Consider the following 17,156-nt stretch of genomic DNA (forward strand, 5'->3'; position numbering starts at 1 on the left):
GAAAGCCAAGGCTGAGCTGGCCATCCCGCAACAAGCCCTCATGGGCGGAAAGAGGCGATCGGGTGCCACCGCCATGCCCAGGGCGATCGCGGGCTTTATGCCCTCCCACCCCTAGTCTCCAAGCCTCACTTTGCGACCTTAAAGGGGTCGGGGAAAGCCAAGGCTGGTAGGCCATCCCGCAAAAGCCCCAGTGACCGGAGCTGCAAAAAAGGAGGAAAAGGACCGATTGGGTGCTGCCACCGTTCCTGGGGGTGAACATCCCTCCTGCTCCTAATCTCCAGCGGACTTCGACTTCATGTCTTCCTGCCTGTCTCCAAGCCTCGCTTTGTGACCCTAATGGGTCTGGGAAAGCCTAAGACTGGCTGGCCATCCCGCAAAAACTCCCACCGGGCGGAAAGAGGCGATGGGGGGGGGGTGGGGAGGTGCCGCCGTTCCCCGGGCGGATCGCAGACTTCATGCCCTCCCGCCTCTGGTCTCCAAGCCTCGCTTTGCGACCTTAAGGCGTCGGGGAAACACAAAGCTGAGCCCGCCATCTCGCAAAATCCCCGTAGGGTGGAGCTGCAAAAGTGGGGCGGGGGGAAGCAGGCGATCGGGTCCCGCCGCCATGCCCGGGGCTAATCCTAACCCCTCCCGCTCCCTAATCTCCGAGTCCCACTTTGCGACCTTAAGGGGTCGGGGAAAAGCCTTAAGGCTGAGCGGACCATCCCGGAAAAGCCCCGGTGATCGGAGCTGCAAAAAGGAGGAAAAGGGGCGATCGGGTGCCGCCACCGTGCTCGGGGTGAACGCACACTTTACCCCTCCCGCCCCTAACTTCCAAGCTTCACTTTGCGACCTTAAGAGCTCGGGAAAAGCCTTAAGCCTAAGCCAACCACGGCTGCAGGAGCTGCAAAAAGGAGGAAAAGAGGCGATCGGGTTACGCCGCCGTGCCCGGGGCGATCACGGACTTCACCCCCTCGCCCCCCCCCCACTCTCCCCTCCCCCACGACTCCGGCTCGAGTCCCATTGGCCTCGCTTTGGTCGCCCGCGAGCGCCGCCGCCGCCTGAGCCGGCGAGGTTGGCGAGTGTGACGTCAGCGGGCAAATCCCACTGCTGACTTTGCAGCCTCGCTTTGCCCCATCATCCCCCCCCGCCTGTCCCCCCCCCCCGGCCTTCCCTTCTCTTGACTTGGATCTTTTTTCCCCTCCCTCTCCTCCTTCGCAAGCCCCACCCAGCCCCGTGTGACTCTCCTTGTGTGTGTGTGTGTGTGTGTGTGTGTGTGCGTGCGCGCGCCCGCGCGGGACCGCGCGTGTGGGATATATTTAAAAAAAAAAAACTTTGGAGCGCCTCCCTGAACATTAAAAAAGCCACCGGGCGGGCAGCAGCGGACACCTTTGGCGAACCGGGCAGCGCAGGCGGCGGCCGCTGCTGCTGCTGCTGCTGCTTGCAGAGCGAGAGATCCTCGCCTTCCCTCCTGGCCTGCCTGCCTGCCGCTGCTTTCCCACGACCGATCGATCACCCGGGTTGGCTCTCTCTCTCTCTCTCCTTCCTCCCGTTTTACGGATCTTTTGCCGGCGCTTCCAGAGCTCCCGTCTTGTCCGGAGCGAGGATACCCCCCTCTCCCCTTCGATTTCATTTCTGCCGAGAGGACATTTCGGATTGTCGATTATTCCAAGTTTCTTAAGATTCCTGTTTTGTTGGGATTCGGGATCGGTCTGACGGCATCGGTGAGTCCCCTTGGAAAGCGCCTCGGAGTGGCCAAAAAGGGACCCTCGGGGCGGGGAACGCGAGTCCCTTGTAACTTGGGTTAGAGCCGGGCTTGGGTTCCCACGTTACGCGGAGGAGACGCGGGGCCAGCTTTCCCGTGGGAAACAAAGCGATCGGGTCGGAACCAGCTTTGATACGGTAGATGATCGGGGTTTCTTTGGGATATATTTTTTCCCCCTCTCTGGTCTTTCTTTTACTTCGGAGTAAATCCCGCTCAAAGCCGAGCCGTGAGTAGTAGAAACTCCACAACTCCTTTCCCGAAACTGTTTTAAACCACAACCTGGATTAGGGGCACTTTACGTTGGAGTAGGGCCGCTTCCTCTTGAGTCGATCTCTTTTGTCCTGCCGAAGACTTGCTGGCACGATCGAGAGAAATCGTTGTCACAATAATAAATCGGGCGGTGCTGGAAAGAAGCAGGTTAAAACACACACACAGAGAGAGAGAGAGAGATCGGTCGTAGCTAACCTTTATATCTTTAGGGTGGCAACTGCTTGGGAGAGTTAGATCCAGTTTATTGTCCTGGGGAGGATTCAATCCGGATTAAGCAACCCTAGCATCACAAGGGAAGGGCTCTCTTAGGAGGTGATTCCATCTGGGGGCTTTCTTCCCACCGAATTAATATACAATTAGGTCTGCGGGTAAGAAGGGAAAAATTAGGGTTAGGGTTAGGGTTATATTTAATATAAAATATATAAAATTATATATATATAAAATTATACCCTGTTTTTCCCTCCCTTTTTAATCCAAGAAAGATTCCCCCCCCCAACAACACCCTTTTCCAGGGAAGAAAAAAAAAATCAGTACAATGGTCCCAGATGTGGGATTTCGGAGGCCGATAGATAGGAGCGAGAATGGGGCGAGCGTGACTGAACAAAGCTTTATGTGTTCTCTCCAGCCTTTGTGGAGGAGAAAAGCTTTATTTTTTTCCCAACCAGCCAGACGCTCTCTCTGAACCAAACTTGATGGTTTTATTTGAAACCATTCGAAATAATATGTTAATTGAACAGAATCAAGCTACCCTGGGAGAGAGAGAGGAGAGGTTGGCATTTTAAGTCCATCTGGCTGTGGGCTTCTCTTTCTTAGCCTTCCTGGATTCTCCTCTGTGTCTACCTGCAAATACCTGTAAGGAGGTTAGGAGCCTTTCCTGAACTACCAATTTGCTGGGGTGAAGGAAAGAAAAAATAATATAGGGGGGAAAAAAGGCCTGCTCCAGTTAGAACCGAAGAAGTTTCTTGGATGAGAAGCGAAAGGTTTTCGGGGGGGGGGGGGAACCCCCCAAGAAAATCAGGTTCCTTTTTAAATCTGGATGATTTAAGAATCTCCATGGACTTTCAGCCTGCTTTGAAGGACCCCTGTCAAAAAAGACCATTTCTTGGGTTTGTGGTTTGGATGGCCTGCTAACTTTTCCAAACCTTCCCGATCCATTTCTGTAATATTGCAAGGACTTAAGATGTGGGTTTTTTGTTTTTTTTTACAAAACTCCCCTGTCCTGATTTTTGGGGAAGCGTTTAGACAAATCCAGAGAAGCAGGAAAGACAGTCCTATATTTTTCCTTTTCTCCTGTCCTAGAGAGTAACACAGATGGGAAATAACATACCCTATATTACCCTGAATGCCATGTCTGTTGGGGAGAATCTGTGTCTCCCTTTTGAGGGAATCCCATTCATTTATCCACTTTTTTTCCTGCCCAAAGACAACGCAAGCACCCTCCCTTGGAGAGGTGGGGCAGCCAGCTTCTGCTGAGCCCTTCCACCTCCCATTGATTTTTGCCCACGTCGGCAGGATCTGACTTAATCCCAGTGTCTGGCGCCCACCCTGTCCCCTCTTTTTTCTTTGTTGCATTGTCAGGATCTCTTCCGTTCATCCTTGGTTTCCCCCCACCCAAAAAAAACCCTCCGGTGGGAAAAACTGATCTCTGCTCTTCTGTCCCAGCTTTCTCTGTCTCTCTCTCTCCCACTCCGTTTTCAGGCTTCCCAGAAACTCCATGATAGGGTGGGAGTACGGCGTGGGTGACCAGAGTCCGATGCCTCCTTCTAGGCAAATAGATTGACACACACACACACATATTAATTGCGATATTCTCCCGCATGGCTTCTGACCTGGAAACCCTGGGTGTTGTGCAAGTTTCCTTTGTTTACTCTCTGATGAGAGAGACGGCCCGGTGACTTTATTCTCCCCAACTCAGGAGCCGGAAAGAATTAACTTTGTGGGCCGGAACTGGTTCTGATGATGCGGGATCCGATGTGGGTCGGTCACCTCGAGGACCAGAGGTTTAATCTTCTGAGCTTTCGGACTCCTGCTGGAGCCCATCATCTGGGGACACATTCTCTCTCACTAGAATGTGTTGGAAGCAAAACCTCTGGTCCTGGGGATGGATCCAGATTGGATCCAGGGACGTTATCCTGGGACATGTATATTGGTTTGCCTTTGCTCATGAGGTTTAGATTTGTGGGCAGGGAGGCCATCTTTCAGCCAGCTGCTCCTCTCCTCCTCCTCCTCCTCACCCACCCACCCCCCATTTAAACCCTCCCCACCTAGGGATGGCCTTTCCTATCCTGCTCCTCTTTGCCTCTGCGATGCTGCTGCGACTTTTCTATTCCTTCTCCTCCCAGTCGCCGCTTCCGCTGGCCACCCACTTGGGTGTCCTTGGGGACGAGGGGTTCGCCTTCCTAAATGGAAGACAGGGGAGGGAGGACAGTTTGGGTGGCGACCCCCAGCTCTCCGAAATCCCGGAAAAGCCGGGGTGGAGATGGAAGGCAGCGTCGTTTGGCGCTGGGGAGAGGAGGCTGCTGGAAGTGGGAAGGTGGGTGAATCCAAAGATGTGTCACTGAAGCATTCAGAAAATTAAACTCGGCCACGCGCAACGCCCTGTGCATTGGCAAAGGCTGGCGGGGTGGGTGGGGGGGAAGAGGGGGAAGGAAGGAATCTCAGGCCATCAGAGCTTGCTTGTCTGAGTCACACAGGTCTTGAGCCCTTCTCTGCCCGCTTGGAATATTGCTTCAGCATTTGCAATGCCCCAGTTTAAAAGGGGAGGTTTTCCGTGTGCAAAAATGTTGGCTTGTAAGGAGGGCCCAGAACTCCTCTATGGGGGTGGGGGGTGGGGGCAGACTGCTTTCCTTTGAGGAATGGGTAGAGATCCATTGGAAAGCCACCTTCCAGATTCCAGATCCTGCCACCTTAGTTGTTCAGAGAAGGTTGCAGGGGGCAGTAAAACAAAAAAAGCGAATTTTTTTTCCTTCCTGATTCTCAAAAGAATTGTGGATTTGGTGAGGCACAGGCAAACTTTGGGCCTCTTGGATTATTCCTGTGCCACCATCTTCAGACCAAGGCATTGAGTCTTTTCTCACTCCGTAAACCCGTGTTTCTGCATCTGAGTTTGTAGGTCTGGGTTTATGGCGCTGAATCTGCTCCCGGAACACGTTGATGCAAGGACTCTGAAAACTCCTGAACGTTAGTTGTGGCTCCTCTGAATTAAAAGAAGGAAAAAGGGGAAACGCTACCGATTTGCAAATGGCAAAGGGCTTTTCCCCTTTGCTTTGACACCTCTGCCCCTATTTTGTCCGGAGGATGTCCTGGAGATGGGGACAAACACCCACCCGCTCCGTAGGGTTCTGTGGGGCAGAGAGCATTTAGTTGACTTTATTTTTCCTTGGTTTGAAAATAAATCCGCCGCTTCGGCTTGCAGGCTTAAGCTGTTGGTGCGGAAGGGGTGTGCGTGAGTTTGCAGAGCCCCCGTCCACCCCATCTCACTTGGAAAAAATGCAGCGGGGCTGGAAAATTTCCAAACTAGTTTTGCAGGCCAGGGGAAGGGTATTCCGGCAGGCCCTCTGGCATTTTGAAGGGGGACTCTCTCCTTTCCTTTACAACAGGAGTGGGTGCTCCCACAGGGGGGGACCTGTGGATGACACACGGAAAAAGGCCCTTGCTTCCAAAGGAAGGGGGAGGGAATGGGAATTTCCTCTGTGGAAGATTTTGTTGAATTAATAAGTCAGCTGCAATTAATACGCCCTCCACACACCCAGACAGGCTGAATCCTGTTCTTTTCCCTGACCGGTTCAAACTTACAAGGTCAGTTTGGAGGCAGAAACTTCACAAGCTTTGGGGTATCCCAAACACTGAAAAAAAAAAACAAAAGCTTTGATTGCCCTAACTAAGGAGTCCCCAAACTTGGCAACTTTAAGACTCGTGGACTTCAACAACTCCCAGAATTCTCGAGCCAGCAAAGCTTCCTGGGAGGTGAAGTCCACGAGTCTTAAAGTTGCCAAGTTTGAACCTCTGCCCTAAGTTGTAGGGCAAAATTTTGGGGTGTCTCTCCTTCCATGCAAATGAAGGAGGAATAATAGTTGTTATTCACCCTTTGGCCTTAGGGAGGGTCACTTTAACCACACACTTCCCTTTGGCTTGCTCCTTGTGCCACTTTTTTTAGGTGGGGGGCTCACACAACCAAAGACAGCAGTGGCTAAACCGCATGTAGAGGTAGACCACAACTCACAGTCCCAATGGGGATCCCAATGTCCATTGCTAAGCAAGGCGGTGGTTAAGAGAGTCGCACCTGATTTACAACCTTCCCCCCCCACAGTTATTAAGTGAACCATTGCAGTTGTTAAGTGAATCATGCGGTCGTTAAGCAAATCCAGCTTCCTCTATTGAATTGGAAAGCCGACTGGGAAGGTTGCAAACAGTGACCACGTATGGTGAATAGATACTGGTTCCCAAACTCCCAAATTTTGATCACGTGATTGTGGGGATGCAGCGATGGTTGTAAGTGTGAGGACCGGTCCAAAGTCCCCCCCTTTTTTTTCAGGGGCTTGGAACGTTAAACGGTTGCTAAATGGTTGTTACGTCTAGGATTAGCTGTATCTTTCCAGTGCTAGAGGATGCTATGAACAAGAGCATTGCTTGTTTTCATCTAAGATGGTTTGTCTGAAATGCTCTTTGCAGGGAGACGGAGAAAGAGAAAATATTTCTGTCTCTCCAGAAATTTGAAATTAGTTTCAGACCGCAATCTTAATTCCAAAGCCCATCCTGGGCTTTCAGACAAAGGTTGCAGATAGGAAAGGTTGCAGTTTAATATGAGGGCAATCATGATATTACTCACTGACATCCCCCCTCCCAAAAGCTTCTCCCCTCACACCCCCACCCCATCCCACCCTGCCATCCTCAAACCATTCATCTCCTTGGATTCTCTGTCACTCAATCCTATTGTTCCCCAACCATTTGGGTTTCTCCCAGCAGAGGGCGCTCTTGCTTTGCTGACTCATTCTTGATAATACCCCTGTTAACTTCCACACTTTAAAGCCGCCACGTTCATACAGAATATCTGTAGTCAGATTAGCCTGGAAAGCAGGCTGAAGCCCTATAGTAATGTTGCTCAATCTTGGCAATTTTTAAGAGATGGGGACTTCAACTCCCAGAATCACCTGGCCATGGGGAATTGGCTGGGTAGCTGGCCATTGGGGGAATTCTGGGAGTTGAAGTCCACACCTCTTAAAGTTCCTAAGGTGGACAAACATTTCCCTATTGGCTTTTTGCAATAAAAACAGAATCAGTCCCTTCGACGCTCATTCTAGGCCTGGCGTCTGTTCTTAGTCCCAGTTGCAATGGATGGCTGTGAAGATTGGACCATCAGGAAGGCTGAGCACCGAAGAATGGAGGCCTTTGAACTCTGGTGCTAGAGAAGACTCCTGCGAATCCCTTGGACTGCAAGGCCATCCAATCAGTCAGTCCTAGAGGAGATCAACCCTGACTTTTCTTTAGAAGGCCAGATCCTGAAGCAGAAACTCAAAGACTTTGGCCACCTGATGAGAAGGAAGGACTCCCTGGAGAAGAGCCTCATGCTGGGAACGATGGAGGGCAAAAGAAGAAGAAGGGGATGGCAGAGAATGAGGTGGCTGGATGGAGTCCCCGAAGCAGTCGGGGTGAGTTTGAATGGACTCCAGAGTATGGTAGAGGACAGGAAGGCCTGGAGGAATGTTGTCCATGAGGTCATAATGGGTCGGACATGACTTCACAAATAAGAACAACAAAGACAAAAGACCCAACTTAAGCTTTCATTGCATCCTCAAAGCACTAGAGAAATCAGATCTGGGGTTGTTGTTTTTTTTGGTGTCCCTCCAGCCCAAATTATCCTCCCATTGATGGCCTAAAGATAAAGTAGAAGCAAAGCTGGCTGAGGAATTCTGGGAGTTGAAGTCCACCAGTCTTAAAGGGGCCAAGGTTGGAGCCCCCTGATCTGTAATCCATCAAAGTTTATTCTGTTGTTATTTTTTCTTGTTTAGCTTTCAACGTTCACAAGACTATTGTTTTTCTTGGTGACTTGTCTGGAAAGTCTTTTCCAAGATAAAATCTCTTGGAGGACATCACTTTTTAAAGCAGGAACTGAACAAATCCACAGTATGGACTTGCTTTGAAACAGGAATCCAGCTATGATTTCCCTGGTCTCTCTTCTTTTTTAACTTTGTGAGCATCTTTTTTCTCTCTGTCACTATCTGAAAGTGGTCTAATTCTCGATTCAGCCCAGAGAAGCCCAAAAGTCTGCATAGAGATTGTTGGGGGCTATATGCGAACTCTGTAAACTGCTTAGAAAAGCGAGAAAATTTTGGTGACCTTTGCATTTTTGCTTTTTTCATATTGCACTAAATCAGGGATCCTCAAACTATGGCCCCTGGGCTGGATACGGCCCGCTGAAGCAATTACTGCTGAAGGACCCCATCCCGTCCCTAATTCATATTAGTGGTGTCCATGTGATTTAAAATTACGAATTTAGTGATCCCTGAGGTCTGAAAGGTTGGTGAGTGCTGCTGTAAAGCACTGAAGAAGCTGTATATAAGTCTAAGTGTGACTGCTATTTCTGATTTTAATCTAATTATACGTACAGCATTAGGTTTAAAGAAATTTGCCTGATACACTATATTGCCAAAAATATTCCCTCACCCATTCAAATAATCAGAATCAGGTGTTTCAATCACTTCCATGGCCACAGGTGTATAAAATCAAGTACCTAGGCAAGCAGACTGTTTTTCCAAACATTTGTGAAAGAATGGGTCGCTCTCAGGAGCTCAGCGTGGAACTGTGATAGGATGCCACCTGTGCAATAAATCCAGTTGTGAGATTTCCTCGCTCCTAAATATTCCAGAGTCAACTGTCAGTTGTATTATAAGAACGTGGAAGTGTTTGGGAATGAAAGCAACTCAGCCACGAAGTGATAGGCCACGTAAACTCATCCAACATCAGTGTGTGACTTCACAAGCGTGCTTGTGGAGGAATGGTCACAAATTCCCATAAACAAACTCCTGAACCTTGTGGACAGCCTTCCCAGAAGAGTTGAAGCTGTTATAGCTGCAAAGGGTGAACCAATGTCATATTGAACCCTATGGATTAGGAATGGGAGGTCGCTTACAGTAGGTTCATATGTGAATAAAGGCAGGTGAGCGAATACTTTTGGCAATATATTGTATCTTCAACACGCTTTCTCGGTGATTCAGTTCAGTCTGGAGTTGTGGGTTAGTCTTCAGACACTTTATCACCCAGTAGATAATACAAGCTTCCCAAATCATAAAATGAAGCATCAGCTATCACGAACTCATGCCCACTTCATATTCTTCTGATAAGTCTTTATCATATAAATGGCGATCCCATTGAATACATCCTGCCAGGGCAATGGGGTTAAGCCGTGATCTGTGAAATCATAGCCTGCTGAACATTAGCTAGATCCATGCCTCAGACTACGCCAGTCTTTTCCAATCTTGTGAGAATTCTGGGAGCTGAAATCCACACAACTACAAGCTGCCACGGTTGAGAAACACTGTAGTAAGGTGTCAGTCATGGCTTACAAATGATGGTAATTCATTTTCAGCCCATAGATTGTGCTCAGTCAGGACACAGCAAACCACAATGTGCTAAGAAGCTTAACTGGTTGATTGAGCACCAGGCAGCTGCATTTCCACCCCATCTTATTAAACTTGGTTAGCATTCATCTTGGTTATCTTTTGCGAGTACCCAGCTAGTATCCCAGTTTCGATCAGAATAGAGCTGGCTTTGGAGGTCTTCTAGATAAACCCTGCTCAAGCAGGAGACTCTATACCATTTCAGACAGGTGGCTGTCCAGTCTTTTCTTTAAAACCTCCAGTGATGAAGCACCTACAACTTCTGGTGGCGAGCTGTTCCACTGGTTAATGGTCTTCACTGTTGCGAAGTTTCTCCTTAATTCCAAGTTGCTTCTCTCCTTGATTCGTTTCCATCCATTGTTTCTTGTCCTGCCCTCTGGTGCTTTGGAAAATAAATTGACCCCATCTTTGTGGCAACCCCTCAAATACTGGAATACTGCTATCATGTCATCCCTAATCCTTATTTTCTCTAGGCCGGCTATGCCCAATTCCTGCAACTCTTCTTCATATATATCCATGCCTTATTTTCACTCCTTGACATCCCCCCCCCCCAAAGGAAGCTGAAATAACAATAAAGCCAGCCCCCCCCATTTTTTTAACCCCATGGGCACAGAGTAGGTGTGAATTTTGATTCATGACTGTAAGTGTAAGGACTGGTTGTAAGATTCAGGGGCATTGTAACTTTGAATTCGCTAAATGAATGGCCGAGGACTACTTATATCTCTCCAGAGAGGATATATGCTATGATGAGCCAGGTGTCAGTTTTTAAGTGAGATTTCTCAGCTGAATGCACTTTTGTGGTGTAGAGAGGAGAGAGAGAGAGGGAATTCTGTTTCCCCCAGAATTTTGATTCTGTAGGGGGCCTGTGAACTTTTTAAAGTCAGAGGCTTAAGTTCCTGAGAGCCGCTTAAAGTTGTTTCAAACTGCAAGGTGGGCGGCAAATAAATTTAGTAATAATATTTTTTTCAAACCAGGTGTTTGTATTTGCATCTTTGTTTTAAAGGGAAGTGAGAACCAGGAAGTTAAATCATTTCCCCTATGGAGTGACCAACCCACTTAGGTATGTCCTGTGAATATGATTGGCACAAGGGCCAAATTATGTGACTGGGCTGGTCAGAAGGAAGCCAGAGTGTTGCCCTTTTGGCTTGGCAGGGAGATTTCTGGCTGGTTCCTGCTTCCCCCACCCCCCCACCCCGCCGTTTGCTCCCCAAGGCTGAAACCTGGCAAGCTCTAAGGGACAGCAGAAGCCATTAGAACAATGTTTCTCAACCTTAGCAACTTTAAGACCTGAGGACTTCAACTCCCAGAATTCCCCAGCCAGCCTGGCTGGGGAATTCTGGGAGTTGAAGTCCTCACGTCTTGAAAGTTGCCAAGATTGAGAAACACTGGATTAGAACATAGATTCATAGTGCTAGAAGGGACCTGTGGAGGTCTTCTAGTCCAACCCCCTACTCAAGCAGGAGATCCTTTTCCTTCTTGGCTAAATCGTGGCTCTTGATGGCCTCCTTGCAAAGACACAAAAGACCTGGGAAGGTAGAGAGCACCACTTGTAAACCAAGGTTTATTTACCCTAAACCAGGTTTGTTGAAATCAACAGGGGGGCTGCCTGCCCACCAGTCTAATAGGGCAGCGTGTGAAACAGGTCAAACTTTGGCTAATTGTGCCTCATCTCTCACTCAAGTCTGCCAAATATAAGGCTAAAGCATTATATTGTATCAGTGTTTCTCAAACCTCGATCAAATAGAAATAGAATAGAACGGGTTGGAAGGGACCTTTGAGGTCTTCTAGTCCAGACTCTTGATCAAGCAAGGGGCCCTATACAAATTGAGACAAGTAGCTGTCCAGTCTCTTCTTAAAAAACCTCCGGTGATGGAGCATCCCCAACTTCTGGAGGCAAGCTGTTCCACTGGTTAATTGTCCTCACTGTTAGGAAGTTTCTCCTTCTCTCAAGGAGAGATTGCTTCTCTCCTTGATAAGTTTCCTTCCATTGTTCCTTGTTTTGCCTTCTGGTGCTTTGGAAAACAAGTTGACCCCCTCTCCTTTGTGGCAGCCCCTCAAATACTAGAATACTGCCTATTCCCCACCAATAGGTAGGGCAGAGGTCAGCAACTTTAAACACCTAAAGAGCCACAAACCTCCTAACCAGAAGCCCCCTGTTCAATTCTGGAGCCGACCGGAAGTCCGATTCCCCCACCATAGAGTCTTCTCCTAGCATGGCATCCTTTTTCCTCTCTCTGTCCTAACCGAAGGCCCTATCAATTGTGGAGCCAACCTGTGTCAGGGAGCTGTAGCAGAGGGATGAAAGAGCCACATGCGGCTCCAGAGCCGTGGATTGTTGCTCCCTAGTGTAGAGGCAGAAAGCAAAGGCATCACAGAAGCCTGAAATTACATGAGTCTGGTCTGTGTGACCTAGTTGGCCAGTTCCAAATTGCTAGATGTCCACTGTAAAATCATTGTGATTGTCTACAGGCAGTCCTCCACTTACGACAATTGGTGCCAGAATTTTCATTGCTAAGTCAGGCCGTTGTTAAGTGTGCCGCGGCCAATTTTACCCTCTTTTTTTTGCCAAAGTTGTTAAGCAGATGATGCAGTTTTGACAACATGCTAGCTATTTGGGTTCCCCCATTAAAGTTTCTAGCCCCCCCTTGTTCCTACCATTCCCAGTCAGACAATTATATACTCAGGTTATCTGGTTGATTCTATCCCTGCATGTTTTAAAGCTTAGATAGTGGAGATTGTTGTTATTAGTTGTGTCGTGTCTGACCCATCACGATGGGTTGTGTCTGATGCATCGCGACCCCATGGACAATGTTCCTCCAGGACTCCCTGTCCTCTACCATCCTCTGGAGTCCATTTAAGCTCATGCCTGCTGCTTTGGTGACTCCATCCAGCCACCTCATTCTCTTTGTTCCCTTCTTCTTTTGCCCTCAAATCATTCCCAGCATGAGGCTCTTCTCCAGGGAGTCCTTCCTTCTCATCAGGTGGCCAAAGTATTTGAGTTTCCTCTTCAGGATCTGGCCTTCTAAAGAGCAATCAGGGTTTAATCTCCTCTAGGACTGACCGGTTGGATGGCCTTGCAGTCCAAGGGACTCAGAGCAGGAGTCTTCTCCAGCACCAGAGTTCAAAGGCCTCCATTCTTTGGCGCTCAGCCTTCCTTATGGTCCAACTTCCACAGCCATCCATTGCAATTGGAAAAACCAGAGCCTTGACTAGAGGCACTTTTGTTGGCAGGGGGATGTCTCTGCTTTTTAGTAGGCTGTCTAGATTTGCCATAGCTTTCCTCCCCAGGAGCAAACGTCTTTTTTAATGGGGGAACTATTTTGAGTTCCCCCATTAAAGTTTCTAGCCCCTCTTGTTTCTACCACCACCACCACCCCTCAGACAACTGCATACTCAGCTTATTGGGTTGATTCTATTCCTGCCCACTTTTAAGCTTATTGACAGATAGTGGAGATAGGAAACATAAATGGGAACGGTCGTATTTCCAATATGCCCCAGGGAACAGTAGGAAGTTACTTCCCGAGAAAAACGTACTAGTCGTCCAGCATTCGAAAGAATATCCAATCGAACAGCTAAAGAAATCCCAAATGTAATCCTTCCTTAATTAATACATGCAAAAGCTATTGCAGCCTTTCTTTGGAAAAAAAAACAAACGATTTTTTGGGGGGAAGCCAACAAAATTTATGACGTTTGAATTCTGCCTCTTTTAATGCCATTCTCCCCCCGTTGCGATCCCCTCCGTTTTTCGCCGTCTAGTGCATGCATGCACCTCTCCGTCCCGAGTTAAAAAAAAAACAACCCGCACGCCGTATCGTTCTTTTATAAAAGCTTCTTTGTTGTAGAAATAATACATCATGAATGGCCCTTTAAAAGGGGGGGGGGCGGAGGGTGAGGAAATACGGGGGCCGGCTTCGCAGAAGCGTGTGGGCGGAGGAAAAACTCCATTCTGGCACCCAAAGCCCCGCCCACTATTGCTTGATCGCTGGGCGAAGGCGGGAGGTGGGGGGGGGGGGGAGAGCGCGGCGAGGCGAAGCATCCGGTCTCCTTCCACGTGGGGGCAGAGCCGCGAAGCGACGCCCATTGGTCGGGCCGGGCTGGCGTCTGAGCGGGAGGAACGCTCCGATTGGCCGCGGCGGGAGAGAGAGAGAGAAAGAGAGAGAGAGAGAAAGAAGGGAGTAAAGAATGAATGGGGAGGGGGAGCGTGGCTCCGCCCCTTTAGAACGTTGATACATTCTAACTTTTTTCTCTCTCTCTCCCTCCTCTTTCATCTCCCCTCCCTTCGCCCTGTGTCTTCCCGGCACTGGTTTACTTTCACACCAGAACCTCCGGGAGCAGCAGCAGCAGCGGCGGCGCGGCGGCGGGAGCCGGCTGCTTCGCTGCTCGGTGGGTGCGCGCGTTTGGCCAGGGGTTCGAAGCCCAGGTGGGGAAGCCGAGCTAAGCCTGCGCGGGTCCGCTTTTGTTTCCTCCTTTTGGGGTGGGGGCTTTTTCAGATTATTTTTTTTAAACCTTCCCTGCTGCATTAGCTTAAGAAGGTAGAGAGTATTATTTGGGAGTGGGGGGCGTGGGGGGGATGTGGAGGATGAGTGCGGGGTGGGCGATCTGCGAGAGAATGCCAACCTTTTTTTTTTTCCACCTGGGTGGGAGGACGGAATAAGTGAGCTTTTGGGGGAAAGGGGGTCGTGAAAGGACAAAAGACGCCCCTTTCCCCCCTTCTCCGCGATCTCTGCGCCCTGAGGCTTGGCGGAGCGGAACTTTTTTCTAAAAAAGATCCGAAGACGGTAGTTGGACTTGAATTTGCGCTGGATGGGAGGGAGTGGGAGAGAGAGGGGGGGGGAGGAGAGACGGAGTGGGTCGCTCCAGGGTCGTGTAAACGCGGCGGGGAGGAAAAGGCCCTCCTTTGTCTGCGGGGCAGCCTTGTCTACCAGCTTCGTGGCCTCATCTCTTGCCTCCTCCTCTCCCCCTCCCCTTTTCCTCCCCCCACCCCCAGGTGAATCGAATGGACCACCAACCCACCCCCAGGAGCTGCAGCCGGGGACCCCCAGCCTGCGACACTGTCCAGAGTGATCCTCCTATGAATGTTTTCATTCACACGACCACCGGGGCCCGGTATGAGCTCGCTGTCCCCGTGGAAGAGACGGTGGAAGGTCTGAAGCGGAGGCTGTCTCAGAGGCTGAAAGTCCCCAAGGAGCGGCTGGCGCTCTTACATAAAGAAAGGTATTCAGTCTTGTCTTTCTTTGTGGCTCTCTCTCTCTCTCTCTCTCTCTCTCTCTCTCTCTCTCTCTCTCTCTCTCTCTCCTTTCATCCATTTCTCATCCCCCCCTTTTTAAATAAAGACTTGGGGGGGTGTTAGAAGATAGTGGGAAGTTAGAATTTTAACCCCTTTGTTTCTTTTCATTGGGAGAGATCTTAATTAAAAGCTGTTTTAGCTGCTTCAGTCACCTTGAGTTCAGGTGAGAAGGTAATTATTCAGGAACAGCTTGGAGCTCCCCTGTTTTTTCTTTTCTTTTCTTTTCTGGATCTCAAGATTTCTTTGCAGCCTTCAAACTTCTCAAAGTGTAGAAGTGTAGAAAAAGTAGAAAGTGTACAATCTCTAGGGCCTAGGTTAACTCAACAAACTGCCTTGAACTTTCTTGGGTATGGCGTGTGAAAATGCCTGCAAAAACCTTTGTGCATGCCTGTCATTTTATATATATATATATATATATATATATATATATATATATATATATATATATATATATATATATATATATATATACACATACATACATATAGTCTTTTTTTTTTTTTACAAAAAATGTTGGAAATGTGCCTATTGTTGGAATACTGTTTAGATAGGAACCGGTGTATCTCTACAGAAGGGAGACTATCCAGAGGGGGTTGGGGAAGAGAGTGGGAGGGATTGCGGTGGGGTTCATTTTTGACATCCAGGCATATAATATAAAAAAATAGCCAGAGGGAGTTTATGTGAAGTACTTGGGTAGAGGAGAAAAATATAGCTTGAAACGCTCTTTGTGGGTTTCTGGAAAATGCCTTTATTCCTCGTTTATTCCCTTGTTAAAGGGGAAAAAAAAACCCTCAGAAGGCTTTTGTAAAGAGCGAGTGTAGCCCCCTCCCCATAGATAACATGCTGGGTAGTCTTAATTGGCAGAGTTGGCACTCGCCTTTCCAGTCAACCTCCCCCTTCCCCTCCCCTCCCCTCTTTCTCCCGGCTAGGGAAGAAATATTAATATCTATCGATCTGATCTCAGGGTCAGAAATTTGTCCTGGCACCTTTGCTGAAGATAGAAGAGAGGAAGACTGGGGAAATAAAGATTTATAAGCAAGCCCCCTCCCCACCCCCCAAAAAAGAAATTTATTGGGGAATCAGGCTTCAGATTCCCTTTCTGTCCTTGTCTCCCTTCTCTTGGAGGTATCCTTTGTTCTGAAGGTTGAATTTGGGTAGCGTGCAAGTGCATAGAGAGAAATGTACACCTACACACACGCACACACACACACACATTCACGCTTGCATGCACATGGATGCAGGCCACCGCTTATGCAGACCTTTTAACTGCTTTAAAAAAATCATAATTCCGCGGGGATCTCTAGAGAAATCTTGGAGGCACCGAGAAGGCTAGCTGGGGCTGACTTGAATGTCCTTTGTTGAAGGGGAAGAGAAGGAAGGGTTTGGTTTGGGGGTGGGTGGGTGGGGAGGATGGGGCTATCTGGAGTGTCTCAACCACTCTCTTTGTTTAACTAAATCCCCCCCCTTAGCTTTGTTAGAGAATGCAGAACGGATCGGTCCTTAAGATGCAAAACGGGTCTTGCCTTCCTACAACCAACTCTCTTGGCTGCAGCAGGGCCCCCCAAAACTCCCAAGCCCACCCCCCTCCGTTGACTCCTTCCCAGCCTTCTGAGCTTACAGGGCACTGAAAGAGGATCTAAAAATCGTTATCAAATCTAGTTTTATTTTATTTTTTTAAAACAAATATCGTTTACATCTCCCAGCCTTTCTGGCGATTCTGAAGTTCCAAGTATCCATACAAACTTAGGGAAATATTCTGATTTTGGAATAATGGGTAAAATGATAGATTGAAGGGGGGGCGGTTTTATCAATCAGTCTCCTCCCAAAGCTGCCTCCCCCCCCCAATCATCTTTCGAGAATCAGACTTGGAAAAATTAAAATAAAATTCACCCACCTTCAAGTCTCTTTCTTCTACAGCCTCCACCCCCACACCAAAAATATTCAATAGCTCCTGATGGGATTCTTTATTTCCCCCCCCCCCTTTTTTTTTTTAACCTTCCTTAGCTTCCCAGATCTGTCAATTCAATTGTCTGGAACCGTAGTCAGTTCGCAAAGCAAGGGATCATTTTCTATTGGAGAGTTGCCTGCAGAATCAAAGCCCTTCTCCCTCCCTCCCTCCCTCCCTCCCTCTCTCTCTCTCTCTCGTGGGGGCAGCAGAGGGAAGAGAGAGACTTATAATATTATGTTTACATAAGGAGCGGAAAGTGGAGCGCCTGTTTGGTGGGAGGGAGAAAAATGG

The 17,156-nt window shown here is 48.7% G+C and overlaps 1 protein-coding gene across 5 annotated transcripts in view; it reads left to right on the forward strand.

Moving 5' to 3' along the window:
- The first annotated feature begins 1,277 nt into the window (after positions 1 to 1,277).
- MIDN (midnolin) overlaps positions 1,278 to 17,156 on the forward strand; it is a 46,540-nt gene continuing 30,661 nt past the window's right edge. Inside the window, exons 1-2 of one of the 5 annotated variants that reach the window (XM_032221857.1) lie at positions 1,278 to 1,703; positions 14,618 to 14,844. In XM_032221857.1, coding sequence (XP_032077748.1) covers positions 14,627 to 14,844 — 218 coding nt within the window. In that variant the 5' untranslated portion in view covers positions 1,278 to 1,703; positions 14,618 to 14,626. Of the gene's footprint in view, positions 1,704 to 7,638; positions 7,663 to 13,676; positions 14,051 to 14,617; positions 14,845 to 17,156 lie in introns of those variants that run through there. The other 4 variants (XM_032221543.1, XM_032221782.1, XM_032221626.1 and 1 more) reach the window with 4 other exon arrangements.

Source organism: Thamnophis elegans, chromosome 1, assembly GCF_009769535.1.
Source record: "Thamnophis elegans isolate rThaEle1 chromosome 1, rThaEle1.pri, whole genome shotgun sequence".
Lineage (NCBI taxonomy): Eukaryota > Metazoa > Chordata > Lepidosauria > Squamata > Colubridae > Thamnophis > Thamnophis elegans.